The sequence below is a fragment of the Arvicanthis niloticus genome, chromosome X (assembly GCF_011762505.2).
Source record: "Arvicanthis niloticus isolate mArvNil1 chromosome X, mArvNil1.pat.X, whole genome shotgun sequence".
Lineage (NCBI taxonomy): Eukaryota > Metazoa > Chordata > Mammalia > Rodentia > Muridae > Arvicanthis > Arvicanthis niloticus.
The window spans coordinates 25,149,956-25,169,767 of record NC_047679.1 but is presented as its reverse complement, the minus strand read 5'-3'; the positions used below and the strand labels follow the sequence as shown (position 1 = coordinate 25,169,767).

Sequence of the window (19,812 nt, the reverse complement as noted above, 5' to 3'; positions counted from 1 at the left end):
CCAGCTTAAAGGGCCAATAAATATCTTCAACGAAATTATAGAAGAAAACTTCCCTAATCTAAAGAAAGAGATGCCCATAAACATACAAGAAGCCTAAAGAACACCAAATAGACTAGACCTGAAAAGAAATACCTCCGGTCACATAATAATCAAAACACCAAATGCACAAAACAAAGAAAGAATATTAAATGCAGTAAGGGGAAAAGACCAAGTAACATATAAAGGCAGACCTATCAGAATTATACCAGACTTCTCACCAGATATAAAAGCTAGAAGATGCTGGACAGATATCATACAGATCCTAAGAGAACAAAACTGCCAGCCCAGGCTACTATACCCAGCAAAACTCTCAATTACCACAGATGGAGAAACCAAGATATTCCAAGACAAAACCAAATTTACACAATATCTTTCCACAAACCCAGCATTACAAAGGATAATAGCAGGAAAGCTCCAATACAAGGAGGGAAATGATACCCTAGAAAGAGCAAGAAAGTAATCCTCTTCCAACAAATCCAAAAGAAGATAGCCACACAAAGATAATTCCACCTCTAATAACCAAAATAACAGGAAGCAATACTCACTGTTCCTTAATATCTCTTAACATCAATGGATTCAATTCCCCAATTAAAAGACATAGGCTAATGGACTGGATACATAAACAGGACCCAGCATTTTTCTGCATACAGGAAACCCACCAAAGTGACAAAGACAGACTCTACCTTAGAGTAAAAAGCTGGAAAACAATTTTTCAAGCAAATGGTCCTAAGAAACAAGCTGGAGTAGCCATTTTAAAATCTCCAGCCTGAGAACAGAAAGGGAGGGACTCATGGCTCCACCTGTATAGGTAGTTGAGGGTGGCCTTGCCAGGCATCAGTGGAAGTGGACAACCTTGGTGTCTGAAAGTTTGGATTCCCTAGTGTTGGGGAATTTGAGATCAGGGAGGCAAAAATGGAAGGATGGTGGGAGCATACCCTCATAGGACCTCCCAGAATTATATGGATTATACATGACAGAGGCAGGCTGCCAGAAGACTAGATTCCAGAATTTAAACAAAAAATTATCTTGATACTAAAATTTGTTTTGAGAATTGTATACTGCAGAATACACAGCCTTGGTGTATCTACTCATCAAGCCAGTAAATCTTAAAGAAGTTAATGAAGAGTCAGTGCCCCTATTCCCTGGGCTTGGGGAATGAGGTGGCTAATATTGGACTGTCTTTCTAGGGAAAAGTAGTGGTTTTGTTGGAACAGAAAGGATTAGCTAGGATTTATTGCATAGCCATAACCTATTGTTAGAAATAAGTATAATTGTTATTAAGAGAAGTTATAATTTCTTCAATGGTACAAAATTTACTTTGATTTCAAATTTCAGATTTTCATTGGTATGAGCTTCTTATTGATATAGAAGTGAGATGAATATTGTTACTCTCATAGGCATTGTGATTGTATATAATACATTTAGGAATACAAGGCTTAGACCCAGTCCTTCTTTAACTTTTAACTGATTTGAAATGGTTAGCCTGTGAGTTAAGGGCCTATAGCAAATTCATGGCTTTGAGTTTATTGTTATGGTGTTTTCTATATTTTATTTAGAAATAGCTGAGAGGACTTAACAGACAACAGTCCAGATTGCCTTACATGGATAGTTGTTTTTCAAAAGGTTAGAAGTCCACAGAATTGACATTGCAAACATTTCTGTATTAATGTTCATTTTGATTAGAGACCTGTCTGCACCTGACAGCTTCCTGTCTTGGATTCTAAGAAGAAATTGAGCATCTTTGGAGTTACTCCAGTTGTGGTGAGACAGCCACTAGGCAAGAATTGCCTCTAGTCATCTACAGACAAATTACTGTCCAGAAAAGGACATACTTGCGGAATAGTCGACTGATTAAATCTGCCAAGACAGAGTAATCAGCCCTTAATAATTCTGCATCACTAGGTCTGTCAGATGATCCTGGGCCAGAAGGCTGAAGATCAGATGCTCCAACGTTTTGTAGTATAGGGACTGTCCAGATGTTCAGGGGTCTCTATAAATTGCGTAAGTTTTAGAAGCTATGCTTTGTGTTTCCCATAATTTCAGTTAACTCAGTCATTCTGGATTTCTGATGGGGTTGAAGACTTATAGTCTCATGCCCAATCCTAGCTATTTACTTTGAGAGAAAAGATTTGAGAGTATGGTTTTCAGTTGACATTCATTCTAAAGCCAAGAAAAAAGCCAGGTTTAGAACTAAGTCTTATAGTTAGGAGAGATGACAGAGGTTCTGGTTAGTCAACAAAATGATGGACTGGGTATTAGGTCTATCTTGTACCTTACTGACACAAATTGGCATAGTTATGCTCTAATTGTATTTTGAGAGAAAAGTTTTATTTTAACAGGAAGGGTAATATGTAGGAGGAGCTAAGGTGGGAGGAATATGGAAAGGAAGAGGAGGAGAAGGAGAGGAGGAGCTAGGTAATGAGAGAGACAGACAGACAGACAGACAGACAGACAGACAGAGAGGCGCATGGAGGTGGATGTTCGTGTGTTTCTGCCAGTCAAAGATAGTTGATATATCTAGGTTGGGTATTGGGTTACACTTCTGATTGATATTGAGCATTACCAAACTTATAAAGCCTTTGATTAATATTTTTTAAAAATGTCTAAAAGCAAAAAGGAGAAGGGAGCATGGGATAGGGGTTTTCTAGAGAGGGAAAATGGGGAAGAGGATGGCATTTGAAATGTAAATAAAATATCTAATAAAAATTTTAAAAAGAAAAAATATATATATATAATTTGATTTCTTTGTAAATCCATTTGTCAGTTTATTTGAAACATTTGCCTATGCTGTAACCTCAAATTTCTACTCTAAGGCATTTTTTAAAGGGTAATGGAAATGTATGTTTACAAAAATACCTTGTATAACAATACATATAATCTTCCAGAAGTCATAAATTATTAAAGAAAAATTTTAGTGCCAGATATGGGATATTTCTCAATAAAGAAAGTTAAAGGGGTCGCCAAAACCAATATGGGCTATTGCTACTACTCTTGGTTGCAGGACTACCTGGTTGCATTTTGGTTGCAGTACATAGAGAAATGAGTCTGTAACTGACCTGGAAATTTCCTCTCACTTTTTTAGCCTTCATTGTGCTCAAAGATGCTATGTAGGCTGTTGAAAGAGTAAAGTCATACTCAGTAAATTACCCTGTATTTTATGATACTGACCTATCAGGCAAGATGTGCCTACTGGTACAATAGTGGCATGAATGTTTTGGGAGTAACCAACAATTTTCTGATTAGATTTGAAACACTATACAGGAAGGAATTCATAGCTGGTATTATAAACTTAGTCAAAAACCTAGGGCTTGAGAGAACATAGGCCCTAGTGGGGAACCTACTATGATTGTGAAATGAACACGCTGTTAAACTAACGACTAAATAATTATGTTTAAATCCATAGGTTAGAGTTCCTGCGAGTTTCTTCCTGCTGTGAACATCGGGGCTCCGGCCTCTGTCTCTCGGCCACCTCCCTCGCGCCATGGCCCCGAAGCGGCAATCTGCGATCCTGCCTCAGCCCAAGAAACCCAGACCGGCTGCCGCCCCGAAGCTGGAGGACAAGACGGCCTCTCCGGGCCTGCCGAAGGGAGAAAAAAGAACAGCAAGAAGCAATTGAACGTATTGATGAAGTACAAAATGAAATAGACAGACTTAATGAACAAGCCAGTGAAGAAATTTTGAAAGTAGAACAAAAATATAACAAACTCCGCCAACTGTTTTTTCAGAAGAGGTCAGAATTGATCGCCAAAATCCCAAATTTTTGGGTAACAACATTTGTCAACCATCCACAAGTGTCTGCGCTGCTTGGGGAGGAAGACGAGGAGGCTCTGCATTATTTGACCATAGTTGAAGTGACAGAATTTGAAGACATTAAATCAGGTTACAGAATAGATTTTTATTTTGATGAAAATCCTTACTTTGAAAATAAAGTTCTCTCCAAAGAATTTCATCTGAATGAGAGTGGTGACCCGTCTTCAAAGTCCACTGAAATCAAATGGAAATCTGGAAAGGATTTGACAAAACGCTCAAGTCAAACGCAGAATAAGGCCAGCAGGAAGAGACAGCACGAAGAGCCAGAGAGCTTCTTTACCTGGTTTACTGACCATTCTGACGCAGGTGCTGACGAGTTAGGAGAGGTCATCAAAGATGATATTTGGCCAAATCCCTTGCAGTGCTATTTGGTTCCCGATATGGATGATGAAGAAGGAGAGGCAGAAGATGATGATGATGATGATGAAGAGGAGGAAGGGTTGGAAGACATTGATGAAGAAGGAGATGAGGATGAAGGGGAAGAAGATGACGATGAGGATGAAGGGGATGAAGGAGAGGAGGATGAAGGCGAGGATGACTAGCACAGAAGATTGATGAATTCCAACCTTCTTTTTTATTTTCTTTTATTTTTTAATTTTCTCCAGTCCCTGGGAGCAAGTTGCAGTTCTTTCCGCCCTGTCCCTCTGTGCTCAGTCACCCTGTTTTTGAGGTCTCAACATCATGGTTCTCAACTAATTTTGGGGAAAATATCTTGAGCAAAATACAACAGGAAAAGAATCTCCACGTTTTTGTTTTAAATTCATTTTTATCCTTTCTTGTCTCAAAAACTTGTGGATCCAACACCACCACCATGCTCTGTGGGAAAAAAGAAAAGTCCTCCAGTTCCCTTGGCTCTGCTGGGGGCTGGAGGGTACTATGCCCCTGGGTAGTAGTGTATAGAATTCTAGCTTTTTTCTTTTCTCTGTATTGGGCTCAGAGATTACACTGTGTCTCTATGTGAATGCAGACAGTTAGCATTTACCAACACATACCTGTCTACTTTCTCTTGTTTAATAAAAAGAAAAAAAAGAAAAAAGAGGGGGGATATAGACAGTGAGCAAGGGTGGGTTTGAGGTGTCGGGGGGTAGGTGGGCATCTGACAACATGGCTTCTCCGTTGGCATGTTTAATTCTGATGTTTAACAGACATCCTTGCAGTTTAAGGTGACACTTTTAAAATAAAATTCTCTCCTGATGATGACTTGAGCCCTGCCACACAATGGGAGAATCAGCAGAACCTGTAGGGTTTTATTTGGAGTTGACATTTTCTGTTGTAACTTTATTTTTAATTTTTTCTTTTTTTTTCTTTGGTTTTCACTGGAAGGAAACGATGCTCATTTTAAATGTTGACGTGTACAAGTTGCTTTGTTACAATAAAACCAATGTGTACACAAAGGACCTGATGCTTTTCTGTCAGCACAGATGCTCAACAGACCTTCCAAGTTTGACCTGCATAATGACATCATGTCAAACTTTGTCTCCCTAACTTCGTATTTTTTGATACGCACTTTGCAGGATGACCTCAGGGCTGTGCAGATTGAGTTAAAGGGATTTGAATCATGTCTTAACGTCTCCGTAACTGAGTGGGCACAGCTTGCTGCTGTGGACTTGTACCCTTGATTTTTTTTTTTAAATCTCAATTTGGCATTTTTGTTGTTTTCTTTCTTTTTTTTTTTTTTTTAAATGGGCCTTTAGTTACCTGGACCTCATGGCAGCACCTGCTCCCACAGTCACTGACCTGTTGCTCTATGCCATTTACGAAGGACAGCTGCTGGTGTGTCTTCATTGGCAGTGTGAACTGGCCAAGAAGGTGGGCTGTCAGGGTCAGCAGTCGGTGAGGTGGTCAGTAGTAGCTGTCACAGGTATGTAATGGAAGCTCTCAGATGTGACTCTGAACTGGGTGGATGAAGAACTGTCTGCTCAACACCATTATGCAGAGGATAACGAACGGTTCAGGAAGCGACCTGATGCATAAGCCTTTCAATGCTGTAAAATAGAGCTAAAGTTCAATGTCACTTTTTCAGAGGTAATTAATGGACAACCTGGTCAAATTCAAAGCTTTCTGATGTATAAAACTTTATAAATGGAACTACTCCATCAATAGGCAAAGTGTAACCAAAATCTGTCTAGATGGATAGTGTGTAATTTCTGCACAGGACTCTGTTTAGTAAATACATCACTGTATACGTCAGGAATCTTGCTCCAATAAAGGAACATAAAGATTTTTTTTTTTTGGAAAAAAAAAATCCATAGGTTAATACTGTTGTGTTCAGAGAAGTTTCATTTTTGCAGTGGGTAGTAGCGAATACAGAGACTTATAATGGTTCAAAATTCTGAGAATAGGTAACTGCTGACTCCTCAGCCCTAACTATGAGATCCGTATAAGTGTATATACCCACTTCAAATATCAGGACACATTGTGGAAGGAGGAGATGGAGACTTATGAGCTGGATGGTGGAAAGGAGTGCTATGAATTAATGCCTTCTGGATGTGACAAGACTGTTGCTCTCAGAAACTCATAACAGCTATGGTCACCTTCCCAAGAACTGCCCAAAATCAAGCCCATTAACATTTCAGTGTAGATGAGGAGGAGTATGAAAGATCCTACCCTTACCTAAGGAACTATTGGTAGTTAATGGCTGTTGGGAGTGATTTAAAGGTATAACCAGTGGTAAATTGTTCAGGATCAAGTAAATAACCCTACACTCATCACATATGCACATGCCAGCAACCCTAATTAAACTAAGAGGATTGTTTTTTTTTAATAAAATATGTGCTTGTTTCTGTTTACCACAAATTAGAAATAAGACAAATATTCATCAGTAGATTTAGATTAGCAAATTACACTCTATTCATGCAACAGCATAATACTCAACAATGAAAAATAATGAACTACCTAGGTTAGTCTCATAAACATTCTACTAAAAAAGAACTAGGCACAAAAGAACATAAAAGAATACATGTTGCACTATGATTCTTATGGAGTGACTGAAGTTGTAAAATAATGTATGCTAAGAGAAATTATAACAAGTAGATAATTTTCGGTCCTAACTGATGCTTTTCTTGTAAAGGAACACTGTAGAGTGGATGAGCGACACAAGAAGAAATACATATTTACTGAAAGACAAAACCTGATCTTGCTGACAGGTAGTTTCAGTTTCTGCTCGAGGGCACCAAAATGGCAACCCTTACTGTGAGCAGCCCAGAAAGCAGACACTATGCCTATGTGAGTCACAAACTTTATTCTACATCAGAGAAGGCCACTCAGAAGCTTGTGGCACTTAAAAACAGTAGGGTCCTGCTATTGGTGAGGTAGCAGATAGACAAGATGTTAAAAGGGCTGGAGAGGAAGCATCGGCAAAGGAGAAAGTGCTTGTGAAGGACATCCAAGCCAGAATGTGTTCTGACAGTGGTCCTAAGGAGTTTTCTGAATTTTTACTACCATTAAGCTACAATGGCTGCTATGCCATGTAAACCTGGTGGCTTGGGACTTCCTGTGTCTACCAGTGTAGCATTGAATTTGTGGCAATTCTGCTGCCCCTGCCCCTCAGATGCTAAGACTATGGGCATGTACAGCAATGCCCAGTCTTTTCTCAATTTTTTCTTTATTCTTTTCTTTACTCTCTCTCTTTCCTTCCCTTCTCCCATCTTGCCTCTATCCAATACCCCCCTCAACTTAGTATGTAGTCCAGACTGGCCTTCAACTTGCAGCAGCCCTTCTGCCTCTGCTTTCAAAATACTAGGATAAAAGGTGTGTACCTTTATGCACTCCATCATGGCTTCCTTTTTTTTCTTACTAGTGCACATTATTGGAAGATGTTTGGGTACCACAATATTTGCATAAACAAAGAGATCTATAAATAAGAAAAGGTGAACAATTACCTATAGTCAACCATAGGTAAATCCCAATTTCAGTAACATTTCCACTGTAAAATGGTTATTATTGTACACTAAAGATGACTGTACTTTCTAAATGCCCATGAAGACCTCAGTAATTTTAGCCTGCTCTTTATGCTACTAGAAGCAGAAAAGTTTCCAAGAAGAGAAATGTCTGGAGAAAGACAAGTGGGGGGATGACAGAATTGTAAGGGAAAGGGAGGGGGAGAGAGAGGGGGAGTGGGAGGGGGGAGTGGGAGGGGGAGAGAGAGACAAAGAGGGAGAGGGAGGGGGGAAGAGAGAGAAATTGGGTCCCACTCTAAGGATTGTACCAGAAGACAATGGTATCAACTATGCCAGAATCCTTGTTCCAGGTCAGACACAAATACCAGATTCTTGTAGTGACTCTTATCTGAGAGATGCTTTCCCAAGGCTCTTGGTAGTTTTATTTGACTTTATTAACGGCAATAGTGTATTCATATCATGCTGTCTTGACATCCTTTTGGCATGACATTTACACTTAGAATGACTATGTATATGTGGTAGTTAAAAGTCATGTTCTGGAGTTCAAAATATTCAACTTTAAATCTTAATTCCACCACTCAAAGCTATTTTGTTTAAGATTTTATTCATTATTTACATGCCTCTTTGTGTTTGCGAGTAGTCTCCACACATGTAGAGACTAGGAGAGGATGTGGGATCCCTTGTAGCATAGGGAATTTGAGTCTCCAGATGTAGATGCTGGGAATCAAATGTTGGTTCCCTTAGGAGCAGCAAATGCTCTGAGTCTCCAATCCATTTCTCTTTTCCCCACTTATAAGTTCTTGATCTTGGAACAGTCTGGAAGTACTTGAAGTGAATACATAGTGTTTGGATGTGGTGGCCTTTCAATAAATGATGTCATTGTTTCTATCACTGACATATATTTGGGAACACATAATGTCACTTAATCCCAGTAGTTGAGTGTTTAAGTGAATTGTATGAAAATGTCAAACATAGTTCCATGTGTACATAAACATTCAAATATATATGCATGAATATCCATATTTGGATAAGTTTGTTTTTTAGAGTTTTTTTATGTGTCCATGTTATGTGTATGAGTGTCACCTGTGTTTGAGTGCCTGCAGTGGTCAGTAGACTATGCTAGAGCTCCTGGAGCTGTTACAGGCAGTTGTGAGCTACTCCAATGTGGATGTTGAGAACCAAACTTGGATCCTTTGTAAGAATATCAGGTACTGTTAACAGGTGAACCATATTTCCAATTCCATTCATGAATCTGTCATGGATACTAGTGTTTAGGAGAGTAAATGCCATGTTATAGCGGTTTAGTTCTAGGGTGAAAATAAACCTATGAGGAGTTAAAAGTGACTTTGCAATTTGTAGTCTTTGTGACTTTATTTTGATTGTCATGTGGATTTCTCAAAGCTTATGTAATTAGCATCCTTAAAATACCTTGTCAGAGACACTTGTAAGATATTGTCTTACTAGCTCCTAAGTTAGATGTTATTATGGCTGTTAATAGTAGTCCTTAGCTTTGGCCACAGGAGCACCAAAGAGCCATAGTAAAACACTATTTAATAATTTTTTATTCTTGCCCCTCAAAAGGAGTCTTGTTACCAGAAGGTCCAAATAGACCATACCCCCAAGGTCAGAGTCTATCATACATAGTTTAGAATGAAGTTGGAGAAGTGGTTTAGCCATTAAGAGCACTTGTTGCTCTTGAGGAGGACCTGAGTTCAGTTTCCAGCATCCACATGGCAGATGACTACAGTCTCTAACGTCAGTTCCAGAGTATCCATTGCCCTCTTCCAGCCTCTGTGAGCACTGTATGCATATGGTGTACAGATATGCATGTTGGCAAAACAACCACTCAAAGAAAATAAAAATAAGTGAATCTTTAAAAACGAGTTTAGAATGACTTTCTATTAGCTTACAGTGCTGTTTCAAAGGGTTGGTGAAACTCCAAGGGAGGAAAGTAAAAGATAACAGTGGCTTCAATCTCAGTTAAATGCTTTTATTTGTGAACTTGACAAATATATAAAAGTGTATGAACCATCATTAAGGCTCTTTCTGGGGCCTAGAAAGGAGCAGTGCAAATATAGGGTGAAGCTTATATTTCTTAACTAATGCTGAGAATTCCTCCAACTCCCCAAGGCTTTGGCAGAATTGTAGGCCGTCACTTGTCAATCCACTGGTATAGTAGTCCAGTGGCACAGACGGGTAAAGGGACAGGGTTCAGATGCTATTTCAACGTGTCCGGTGTGGGTTGTGTCTGTCTTATTAGCACTGAATCCCCCTCATCTTCAGAGCTGGCATAATGCCTTTCATAGAACAGGTACTCAGTTAACAGGCATTGTTGTGAGGGAGAGAAATGAGCCAAGAACATAGTGAGTTCAGTGGCTTACTGAGTGTGAAAGAAATAATCCCAAGGATGTGTATAGCACTAACATTTACCAAGCTCTTTTGCATGTATAGGAAGTTGGCCAGTCACAGCTAATGGATAAGTAGCTCAAAATCTACCTTTCCACCTTATTTTATACATTTAAGTTTATTGGAATACAGCTATGCACTTGGGTTAACAATTGTCTAGACCCCTTTTCCTATTATAACAGCAGGGATGATGAGCTGTGGAAGACACTACAGAGTCTGCAAAAGCCTATGATTGTTTCTACATTTTTGCAGGACATGTTTATTAATTCCTTGTTACAATTTGTATCTAAACTGTCTCTTATAGGCTGATGTGTTTGAATGCTTGATCCCCATATGGTAGTGATATCTATTTGGAGGTTGTAGGACCTTAGGGATGGCACCCCAGCTAGCAGTAGTAGACCACCAGGGGCAGGTGTCATCTTCTGTCATCTTACAAGTAACATTTGCCTCTTGCCCCAGCCTGAACTCTCTGCTTCTTGGTCAGTCAAGATGTCAATAAGCCATGCATGCTTCTACCAACATGCCCTGCCTTAGTTAGGGTTTCTATGGCTGGTGAAGAGACACCATAACCACAGCAACTCTTATAAATGACAACTTTTAATTGGGGCTGGCTTACAGTTTCAGAGGTTTAGCCCATTATCACCATGGAGGGAAGCATGACAACATGCAGGCAGGCATGGTGCTGGATAAATAGTTGAGAGTTCTACATCTGGATCCACAGGTTGCAGGAAGAAAGAAAGTGACACTGGGCTTTGGCTTGTGCTCCTGAAATCTCAAAGCCCACCCCCAGTGACACACTTTCTTCAACAAAGCCACACCTACTCCGTTAAGGCCACACCTTCAGAATGCTACTCTCTATGAATCTATGGGGCCATTTTCATTCAAACCACCACATGGCCCAAGCTCCTTCCATCACTATGCACTTACCACTGTAATGGATGGCATCCCCTGGAACTGTGAGCCAGCATGGACTTCTCCTCCCTTAAGTTCCATCTGTAAGATATAGTGTCGCAGTGATGAGGACAGTGACCAATACATTCCTGATATATTATTATATTTTGATGTTGAGGCTCACTTCATTCCTGGCAGTGGGGCAGGGGTGCTGTAAGGACTCATCTCCATTTGACAGATGACAGATTGAAAAAAAAAAAAAAAAAAAGACCCGAGAGTCAAGAGATGTTCATTGTCTTTCTGGCTGGCTTGTTAGTTGTGTAGCAAATGAAATGGTAAAGTCCAGTTCAAGTTCTGGGATTGATTCAGGAGCATCTCAACAGGGGCTGCTGAGCTGTACTGAATGAGCACCTGCTACAAAACATTAGAAATAAAAAGCTTTTCCAGATGAGCTCAAGTAAATGAAACAAGCCTCACTGGTTCCACTAAGGCCTTTGGGCAGGTGCTGTAGGATCCTCACAGACCTCTCGGGCTTGTGGTGTTCATACCATTTCCCTGTGGGCCATTGTTCACAGTGGAAGCTGGCTTGACATAGCTTCCTTTACCATCTGCCTTCTGGCCTTCTCATATCTCCTCACTCCCCTACCTGTGTTATTGACACTTCCCAAATCAACTACTTGCAGGCTCAGTTTTCTTAAATGGAGGCACTCCTGGAGAAGACCAAACATTTGGCCTCATGCTGATAGCTCACTAAATTTTTCCAAGGGGAGACTGCAAGGGCATTGAGGATGAGGCTAATCTTCACGGTTCATCCTATTAACCTACCTTTTAGTTGTAGATGAGGACTCGCTTTCCCTAGCGCCTCAGTCACTGGTCTCAAATAACCTCACCTGCTATATTGGCCAGGAGGGAAGTACGCATCAGCCAAGACTCCTCTGGCTGCTGCCGACTTCAGTGTCATCAATCAATGCCTTACATGTGCTCTCAGCCGAAAGGCAATTAGTGCTTCTCAGGATGAAAAACTATTATAAGGCTGTGGATGGATGCGTTATTGAAGAGACAATCAAATCTGCCTGGCTGGTAGAAGGGACCAGAGGCTGTGGGAATGTTCCCTATCTGTGCTCAGCAACGGGCAGGTGAGAAAACAGCTTTTCAATTCCAGCTTGGAAGGGTCATTCCGGTGATAGGGACATTAGTCATTAGTGAACCGAACATTACTACTTCCTCCCTTCTGGGTTCAGTGTTTTTGATAGTCTCTTGTATGTTTTCGTTGTGGCCTTTCTTCCCTCATCTCTATCTCTGGCTCTGTTTCTGTCTTTCCTTTCTCCCTTCTCATTTTTGTTCCCTACATCATTTTTCCTGTCAGCTTTCTCTCCCTTCCCCCTCCTACTTCCTTGTTTTCCTTTCCTACCTCTCCTTTCTCCCTCCCTCACCCCTAGCTCTGGTCCTTCTTTAAGTCCTTGGAATATTTTCTCATATTCTGACATTCCTAAAAGTATATTCATTTATAGAAACTTTGATCTAGCCCCATACCAAAAAGAGGGTGGAAAGAAACAGTTAAAAGTCTCTCTGTGCCAGGTGTACCCAAAGAGCCTGACATAACATCAGTTAGAATTATTTACAAGCAAAATTCCATCCTGGGCTTTAAAAGCCTGGCTCCTAGGCCTCTGCTGGCTAGCCTGCCTGTCTACTTCTCTGTCTTACTGAGGTCCCACTGTGCCTGCTGGGCATTACCTAGGCAGTGTGGTACCATAAAGTCCAGCCGTTCTTTAAAAATGGGTGCCAAATGTTCTGTCTCACACTATTTATCCTGAAAGGAGGAGACAAAGAAGTAAAGATGAAAGGCAGCACCTAGAGCTGTGCCTTCCAGGCTGTGTTCCATTGCTGGGCCTCTGAGGGCCAAGAGAACACAGGCAGCTTGGAAAACAGAATGGACTCCAAGTGTCCACAGGCTTAGTGACTGGAGCTGCAACAGCTGAGACAATCACAAGGCTGGACCTGGTTCTGTATCATTACACACTTGTTAAAGGGTTGACAACCTGTTGGCCAGCAGGCATGGTGGTCCACATCTGTGGTCCTAGTTACTTGAGAGGCTGAAGCAAGAGAATCTAATGAGCTTGGAAGTTTGGGGCCAGCTTGGGCAACACAGGAAAACCCAGCTCCCAAAACAAAATGAAACAAAATTAAAAACAAAACCAAGCAAACAGAAATATGCTGGAAACGGAGAAGCAGCAGCAGGAAAAAAGAGGAGGAGAGAAAGCTCTCTTAAAGATTCAAGATGAGGGGCTGAAGAGACAGTTCAGCTGGTAAGGAGCTTGCCATGGAAGCACAATTCCTGCACTCTGACCCAAGAACCCACACTAAACAAAAGTGATGTGCTTCCCAGGGACTCTCTGAAGAGCTGGCTTTGCCTGTTTGGAAAGTTGTAGGCCAGCGACTGGTCCTATCCCCAAAAAGAATGAACAGTGCTTGAGGAACAATCCCAGACGTTGACTTCTGGCTTCTGAATGTGTGTGTGCATGCATGCACATGTACACACACACTCACAAGCCCACTCACATGCACACACACACACACACACACACACACACACTTCCAAAGAAGGTAGAGAAGCTGTGTACCAAAAAAAGCAGTTGACAAATCACCAATGAGAGAACACAAATTCACTCAAGATGGAAGTAAAATAATTTGTTTAAAGCTTACAAAGACTGCATTATTAGTATAACTAAGATGATAGGGTGAAAATATAAATTTTCATGAGAACAAGAAATTATAAAAGAATAAGGGCAAGTTGGATACTAAAAAACAGAATGAAGATATAATTACTGGCAGCATGCAATAAGTAGAAATTTAAGTTTATGTATGTGAGGGTTTTGCCTGCATGTATGTCTTTGTATCACATGCTTGCAGTGTCCATGGAGGTCAGAAAAGCCTCTGGATCTAGGGTGACAGAGCTGCCGTGTGGGTGCTGGGAACCAAACCTGGGTCTGGAAGAGCTCTTAACCGTGGAGCCATCAGTCCAGCTCCAAGACTCAAAAGGTAAACTGAAAACGAAACACATTTGAATAGAGAATTTGTGAATCACAAAGACATTTGAAGAATTCATCCGTAAGACAGTGCAGAGATAGCAATGTCAAATAGAAAAGTTACCACAGAGATAGGTTGAAAAACACACAGGTTTTTTGGGGGAGGTGGTGGACTCCTGTATTACTAGTATTCTGGAGGTCGAGGCAGGAGGATTGGAAGTAGGTGCTCAGCTACCTAGCAAGACTTTCAAAAAATTTAAGCAGTAACAATGCTTAGGTACAATGTGTATTCTATATGAGGAAAAAAAGTCTAATAGCCTAAACCGATAGTGATATTTAAGAAAATAGTTACAAGGTTTTCCCATAATTGATGACAGGTATGAATCTTCAGAGCAAGGAACACTTTAAGACTGAGCAGGATAAATCAAAGGATACTCATCACTTGACAATACTGAAACACAAATGAAGAGCAGCAGGCATAGAGAGAAAATATTTACAGAGCTACCAAGTAGAAAAGACAGATATAAGAGAATAATTAGGGAGAGAGCAGGCTTTTCATTAGCAATGGTTGTAAGGAGACAATGAAGCAATATATCCAAGCTGGAAATTTATGCACATATAATTCTTATTCAAGAGTGAAGTAAAATACAAATATTTAGCAATTTACAAAGTCTGAATGGTGCAACTCTTAGACACCAGTTGAAAGGAATACTGAATTATGCATGCTCTCTAGAAGAGGAATGAACACGAGGGAATGCTTCGGATGTGTGAAAAAAAAACAGTTAGCAAATAAACTGGTAAAATATGTCAGCATGTATGTTTAATTAATGACTGAAAAAGGTAATTACTTTATGTAAACAAGGCGGATGCTAAATCTCAAAATGACCATAAGTGATAGGGACTATTCAGTCCATAGCAGGTAAGGGGGTTGGTTTTACAAAAATATATGAAGGGAGCTCATGACTAGTTTAAGAAAACATGGGACTTTTCATAATTTTTAAAATAAATAAATATATTATGTCTAAGTACTTACAAAACTATTTTACATCTGACAAATTACTATTTGATTATGTGAACACTCAAGACCTTTTTGAGACAAAACACACAAAATAAAATTAATCAAAATGTTACTTAAAGGGAGGATTTTTTATTTTTGAGAAAGTGTCTCTAGTCCTTGTAAACTTCAAACTTTCTAAATAGCTGAGAGTGACCTTGAACTTCTGAATCTCTGGCCTCTACTGGGAGGCCAGAATACTGGGGAAACTGGTGTGTGCTCCATGTTTTAAATATTTATTTTGTTTTTTTTTTAATCTATGAATGTTTAGTTTGCTTGAATGTATGTGTACCATGTGCTTACCTGGTTTGCACAGAGATCAGAAGAAAGTGTTGGAGGTCTTGGAGTGAAGTTATAAATAGTTGTGCTATAAATAGTTGTGTTATAAATAGTTGTGTTATAAATAGCACCTTGTAGGTGCTGAGAACTGAACCTGGGAAAGCAACAAGTACTCTTAACTACAGAGCCATCTTCCCAGCCTTCTATCCACAATTTATGTGGTACTGGGAATGAAACCCAGGTCTTTGAGCATTCTAGGCAAGCGATCTTCCAATTGAGTTATGACCCCAGCATCAATGTATGATTTGTACAATAAAAACTATAATTGGAGTATTTATACAAACAAATCACAAGATAAATGGAAATAAAAGGATGGATAATTTGTTTGAAAAATGTCAGAGAAAGAGAATGCCTGTGTGCATGTGAATCCATGGAGGTCAGAAGAGGGCATTGGAGTTCCTGGAACTGAAGTTACAAATCTTTGTGACCTGTCATGTGGGTTCTGGGAATCATCTTTAGTCCTCTGAAAGAACAGCAAATGCCTTTAAATGCTAAGCTCTTCTTTAAATTCTTTCTGTCATATTTTGCAGTTTTCAGTATGTAAATCTTATATTTCTTTAGTTAATTTTTTTATCTTTTGGAGCTCTATTGTCCTTGGGGCTGTTTTCTTTATTTCTCTTTTGCATATTTCACTACTAGTCTATGGGAACACAGCTAACTGATTTTTCTATAGTAATTTTGAATCCCAAATTCTTGCTGAGTCCACTTATTGGCTTTAATAGAAACCTCGGTGGATTCACTGTGATTTTCTCTACATACAATCATATCCTCTGTTAATGGATATAGTGTTCCACTTTTCTTTCCATATGGATGCCTTTGATTTATTTTCCTCATTTAACTGCTCTTCCCTGGACCTCCAGCATAAGACTGTGTAGAAGTGTTGTCAGCAGGCATCCTTTTTTTTGTTGTTGTTCTGAACTAGCAGAGAGACTATTCAGTATGTCATCATTAAGTATGATTTAACTGTCATTTTAATGTAAATACTACTTCATTATCTTGAGGGAACTGTGTCTTGGTCCTAATTTGTTTATTGTTTCTATTATAGAAATTATTAGTTTTTTCTCAAATGTTTTATCTGCATTTATGAAAATGACCATGTTGGGGGTTTTTTCTTTATTAATATTACATACTTAATTGGTTTTAAGATTTGTGTTAGCCTTTTATAGCCATGAGAAAATATCTCACATAAACAACTTAAAATAAAAAGAGAAAGGACTCCTTTTGGTTCGTACTTTTTGGAAGTTCCAGTCCACAATTGACTGTGTCAGGGTGTGATATGGTGTACCAGAAAGAACATCATGGAAAAAAGGATGTGGCAGAGCAGAGTTACTCACCTCCAGTGGTCAGGAAGCAAAGAGGGTAAGAGGTGACTGGACAAAGATATACCCCAAGTTAGTATCCCATACTCCATAGTTGTACTGCCTCCTAATCTGGTATTCACATTTTTGAAGTTCTCAGTTGAGGAAACTGTTCATTAGCTAATGCCCTCATAGACATGATAATGGTCTCGGCACCCATCAAAGCAAACAAGAAGAAAAATCACAATATGTTAGCCCAAGCTTTGATTCAAGAATATATTACATTTGATTGTGTGGTACCATTCTTTTTATATGCTGATGGATTTAATTTAATATATTTTGTTGAGACTTTTGTTCCTATATTTATTTCTGCAGTTTACCTTTCCATTTTTTTTCTTGTATGATTTTTAGCATCAGAGCCTCATAGAATGAATTGTGAAATGTTTCTTCTGTTTGGAGGGGAAAGAATTTGTAAAGAATTAGCATTGATTTTTACTCAAATATTTGATAGAATTTACTAGTAAAGAGAATTGAGGTCTTCATTAAAGGTACTTCAGTGACTACTATTTCAGGCTGTTTGCTTGTTATATGTTTATTAAGATGTTCTGTTGCTTTGGAAGTCAATTTGAATAGTTCTTTTAGAAGATTTTATTTGTTTTATGTATGTGAGTATACAATCACTGTCCTCAGACACACCAGAAGAGGATATTGGATCCCATTATAGATTATTGTGAGCCACCATGTGGTTTCTGGGAGTTGAACTCAAGACCTCTGGAAGAGCATCAGTGCTCTTAACTGCTGAGCCATTTCTCCAGCCCCTTGAATAGTTTTTTTTAAAAAAAATCTCTTTAGAACTTGTCTGCTGTAGATAGTTTATCTAATGTATTGGCATATTACGATTTGTAAAATTGTTTTATGTAGACCATTCTCAACTTACTTTGAGTCATTTATGTTATTATGACTTCCTGATGGTGCAAAAGTGATATGCTATTCATTGAGAAGTAAACTTGAAATTCTGAATTCTTTTTTTTTTTCCTGGACTAGTCTCTCACAAGGGTGGGCAGTAATAATAAACTTCAGTGTCCCATCAGAGTTTTGATAGTCACAAGACCATGAGATGTAAAAACTGATGCTTTCCTGGTCTATAGTGCTAAGCCAGAATGTCCATAAGCAAGGCATTTTAAGTAAACTTTTAATTTATAATAGTTTAAATTGATGACATGTTTATTGTAAGTTGTGGAGTGGAGTGGAAAATTTTGGTTTCTTTGGAGACTCATTTGTGTTACCTGATGTTTTTCTGGAAACTGCCTTATGAGAGGATATTTTGCTGAGGCAGACACGTGGGAGGATGTTTTGCTTAGAATAGACATGGTGTTTTTCTGGAAGCTGCCTGGAAAAGGGGTATGTGATAATTTGCTAGAGTGAATGCTTGAGAGAACAGTGATGTTTGGAAAGAGTGTAAGTATAACTCAACATAAAGTGGATGACACTGTAGCATTGGTTCACCCTGGCACTATTTGCTGGTCTTCCTTGGGCTTTGCTGAAGCTGGTCTTCACTGACAACGCTGTGGCATTGGTTTGCCTTGCCTTATTTGATGATCATCGTTTAGTGTGGCTTCATAGAGAGAAACGCATCAAAAAACTTCTTGTGATATTCTGGTGGCTTCTTGCCATTTCCTTTTGTGGACTTGGGTCAATTGGCAGAGCCTTGCTGTTTCTTTTGGGTCAAACTGTTGCTGCTGATTTGTTACTGGTGTTTGCAAGTGGATAGACCTACCACGGCTGATTCATGTAAACTGAACTGCTGATATCCTGACAATGAAGATTGTAATTGCCCCAAAGAACTATGTATAAACAAGTCCACATCCTCCTTTGTCGTATTAACCTTTCCTTTCTACTACCTCTGATGGGTTGTGGACTAGAAGGGAGGTTAAAGCATTTAAGTACACTTATTAAAGCAGATTTTGATAAATCTAAGCCTACAGAGGAACATTTTAAATTCTTATTTCTATAAGGTTGGTAATGATGTACTTTTCTTCAGTCCTGATTTTACTTGTATACTCTGCTTTCTTCTGGACAGTATAACTAAGCTCACTTGCTAATGTCTTTCAAATAGCTCACTCTTATTTTCCTTGAGTTGCGTTGATTTTTCTATCCTCTGTTTTGTGTTTTTCTATTGTAATCTTAAAAAAAAATGTAAGTACTGGGGATCAAACCCAAGGTCTTGCTCATGCTAGGCAAGTACTCAATCACCTAGCTCCAGCCCCAGACCTCTGCTGTTATCTTCATTTCCTTCCTTCAGTTTGTATTGGCTTAATTTTCTTTCTATTTTGCTAGTTTCTTAAGGTGGAAAATTAGGCTTTTATTCTGAGATCTTCATTCTTTTCTGGTATTATAGTTGATAACTATACATTTTTTCCTTTGAGAACTCATTTACCTACATTTCATACATTGCCATAGTATGCTATATTTTCACTTATATCAAAATATTTTGCAATTTCTAAAACAATTTGTTTTCTCTGGCCAACTGGCTACTTAAACACTCCTTGTCTAATTTCCCAGATTGCATCCAATGATTGATTTCTAGTTTACTTTTGTTGCAGTCGAGGAAGAATGTACTTCATAAGAAGTATATTCATAAAATTTATTGAGATTTTTTGTGGCACATGGATAGTCTGTCCTAGAAAGTGTTCTGTATGACTATGTAGTATCACTTTCGTCATATGTGGTATTTCATAGATGCATATTAGATGTAGTTGTTTTATAATACTATTGCAACCTTTTATACAATAGTGAATTTTTTAGAGGACATTGTGTCACCTTTCTTACTCCTATGTCACCACTCTGAAGGTGGTTTTCTGCCACAATTAACCTAACAGAAAATAAATAGCTCTACTGTGATGTCCTAAGAACAGGATTTTCTTCAGGTTGACAAGCGGCAATAATAAAATAACTTACTTAGTTTGTATTTGTCAGTTCAGTGAATGACTGGCAAAGACACAACCTGTATTTTTCTGTCTTGGTTTTGTTTTCAAGCTATCTGAAAAAGC

General features: G+C 39.1%; 1 protein-coding gene across 1 annotated transcript; it reads left to right on the top strand.

The window, feature by feature from the left end:
* The first annotated feature begins 3,453 nt into the window (after positions 1-3,453).
* On the top strand, positions 3,454-5,044 carry LOC117695385 (protein SET-like). Its single transcript, XM_034486256.2, is given in 2 exon segments — positions 3,454-3,631; positions 3,633-5,044. Coding segments are annotated over 2 exon segments (870 nt in total). The 5' UTR covers positions 3,454-3,520; the 3' UTR covers positions 4,392-5,044.
* Positions 5,045-19,812: the final 14,768 nt, after the last annotated feature.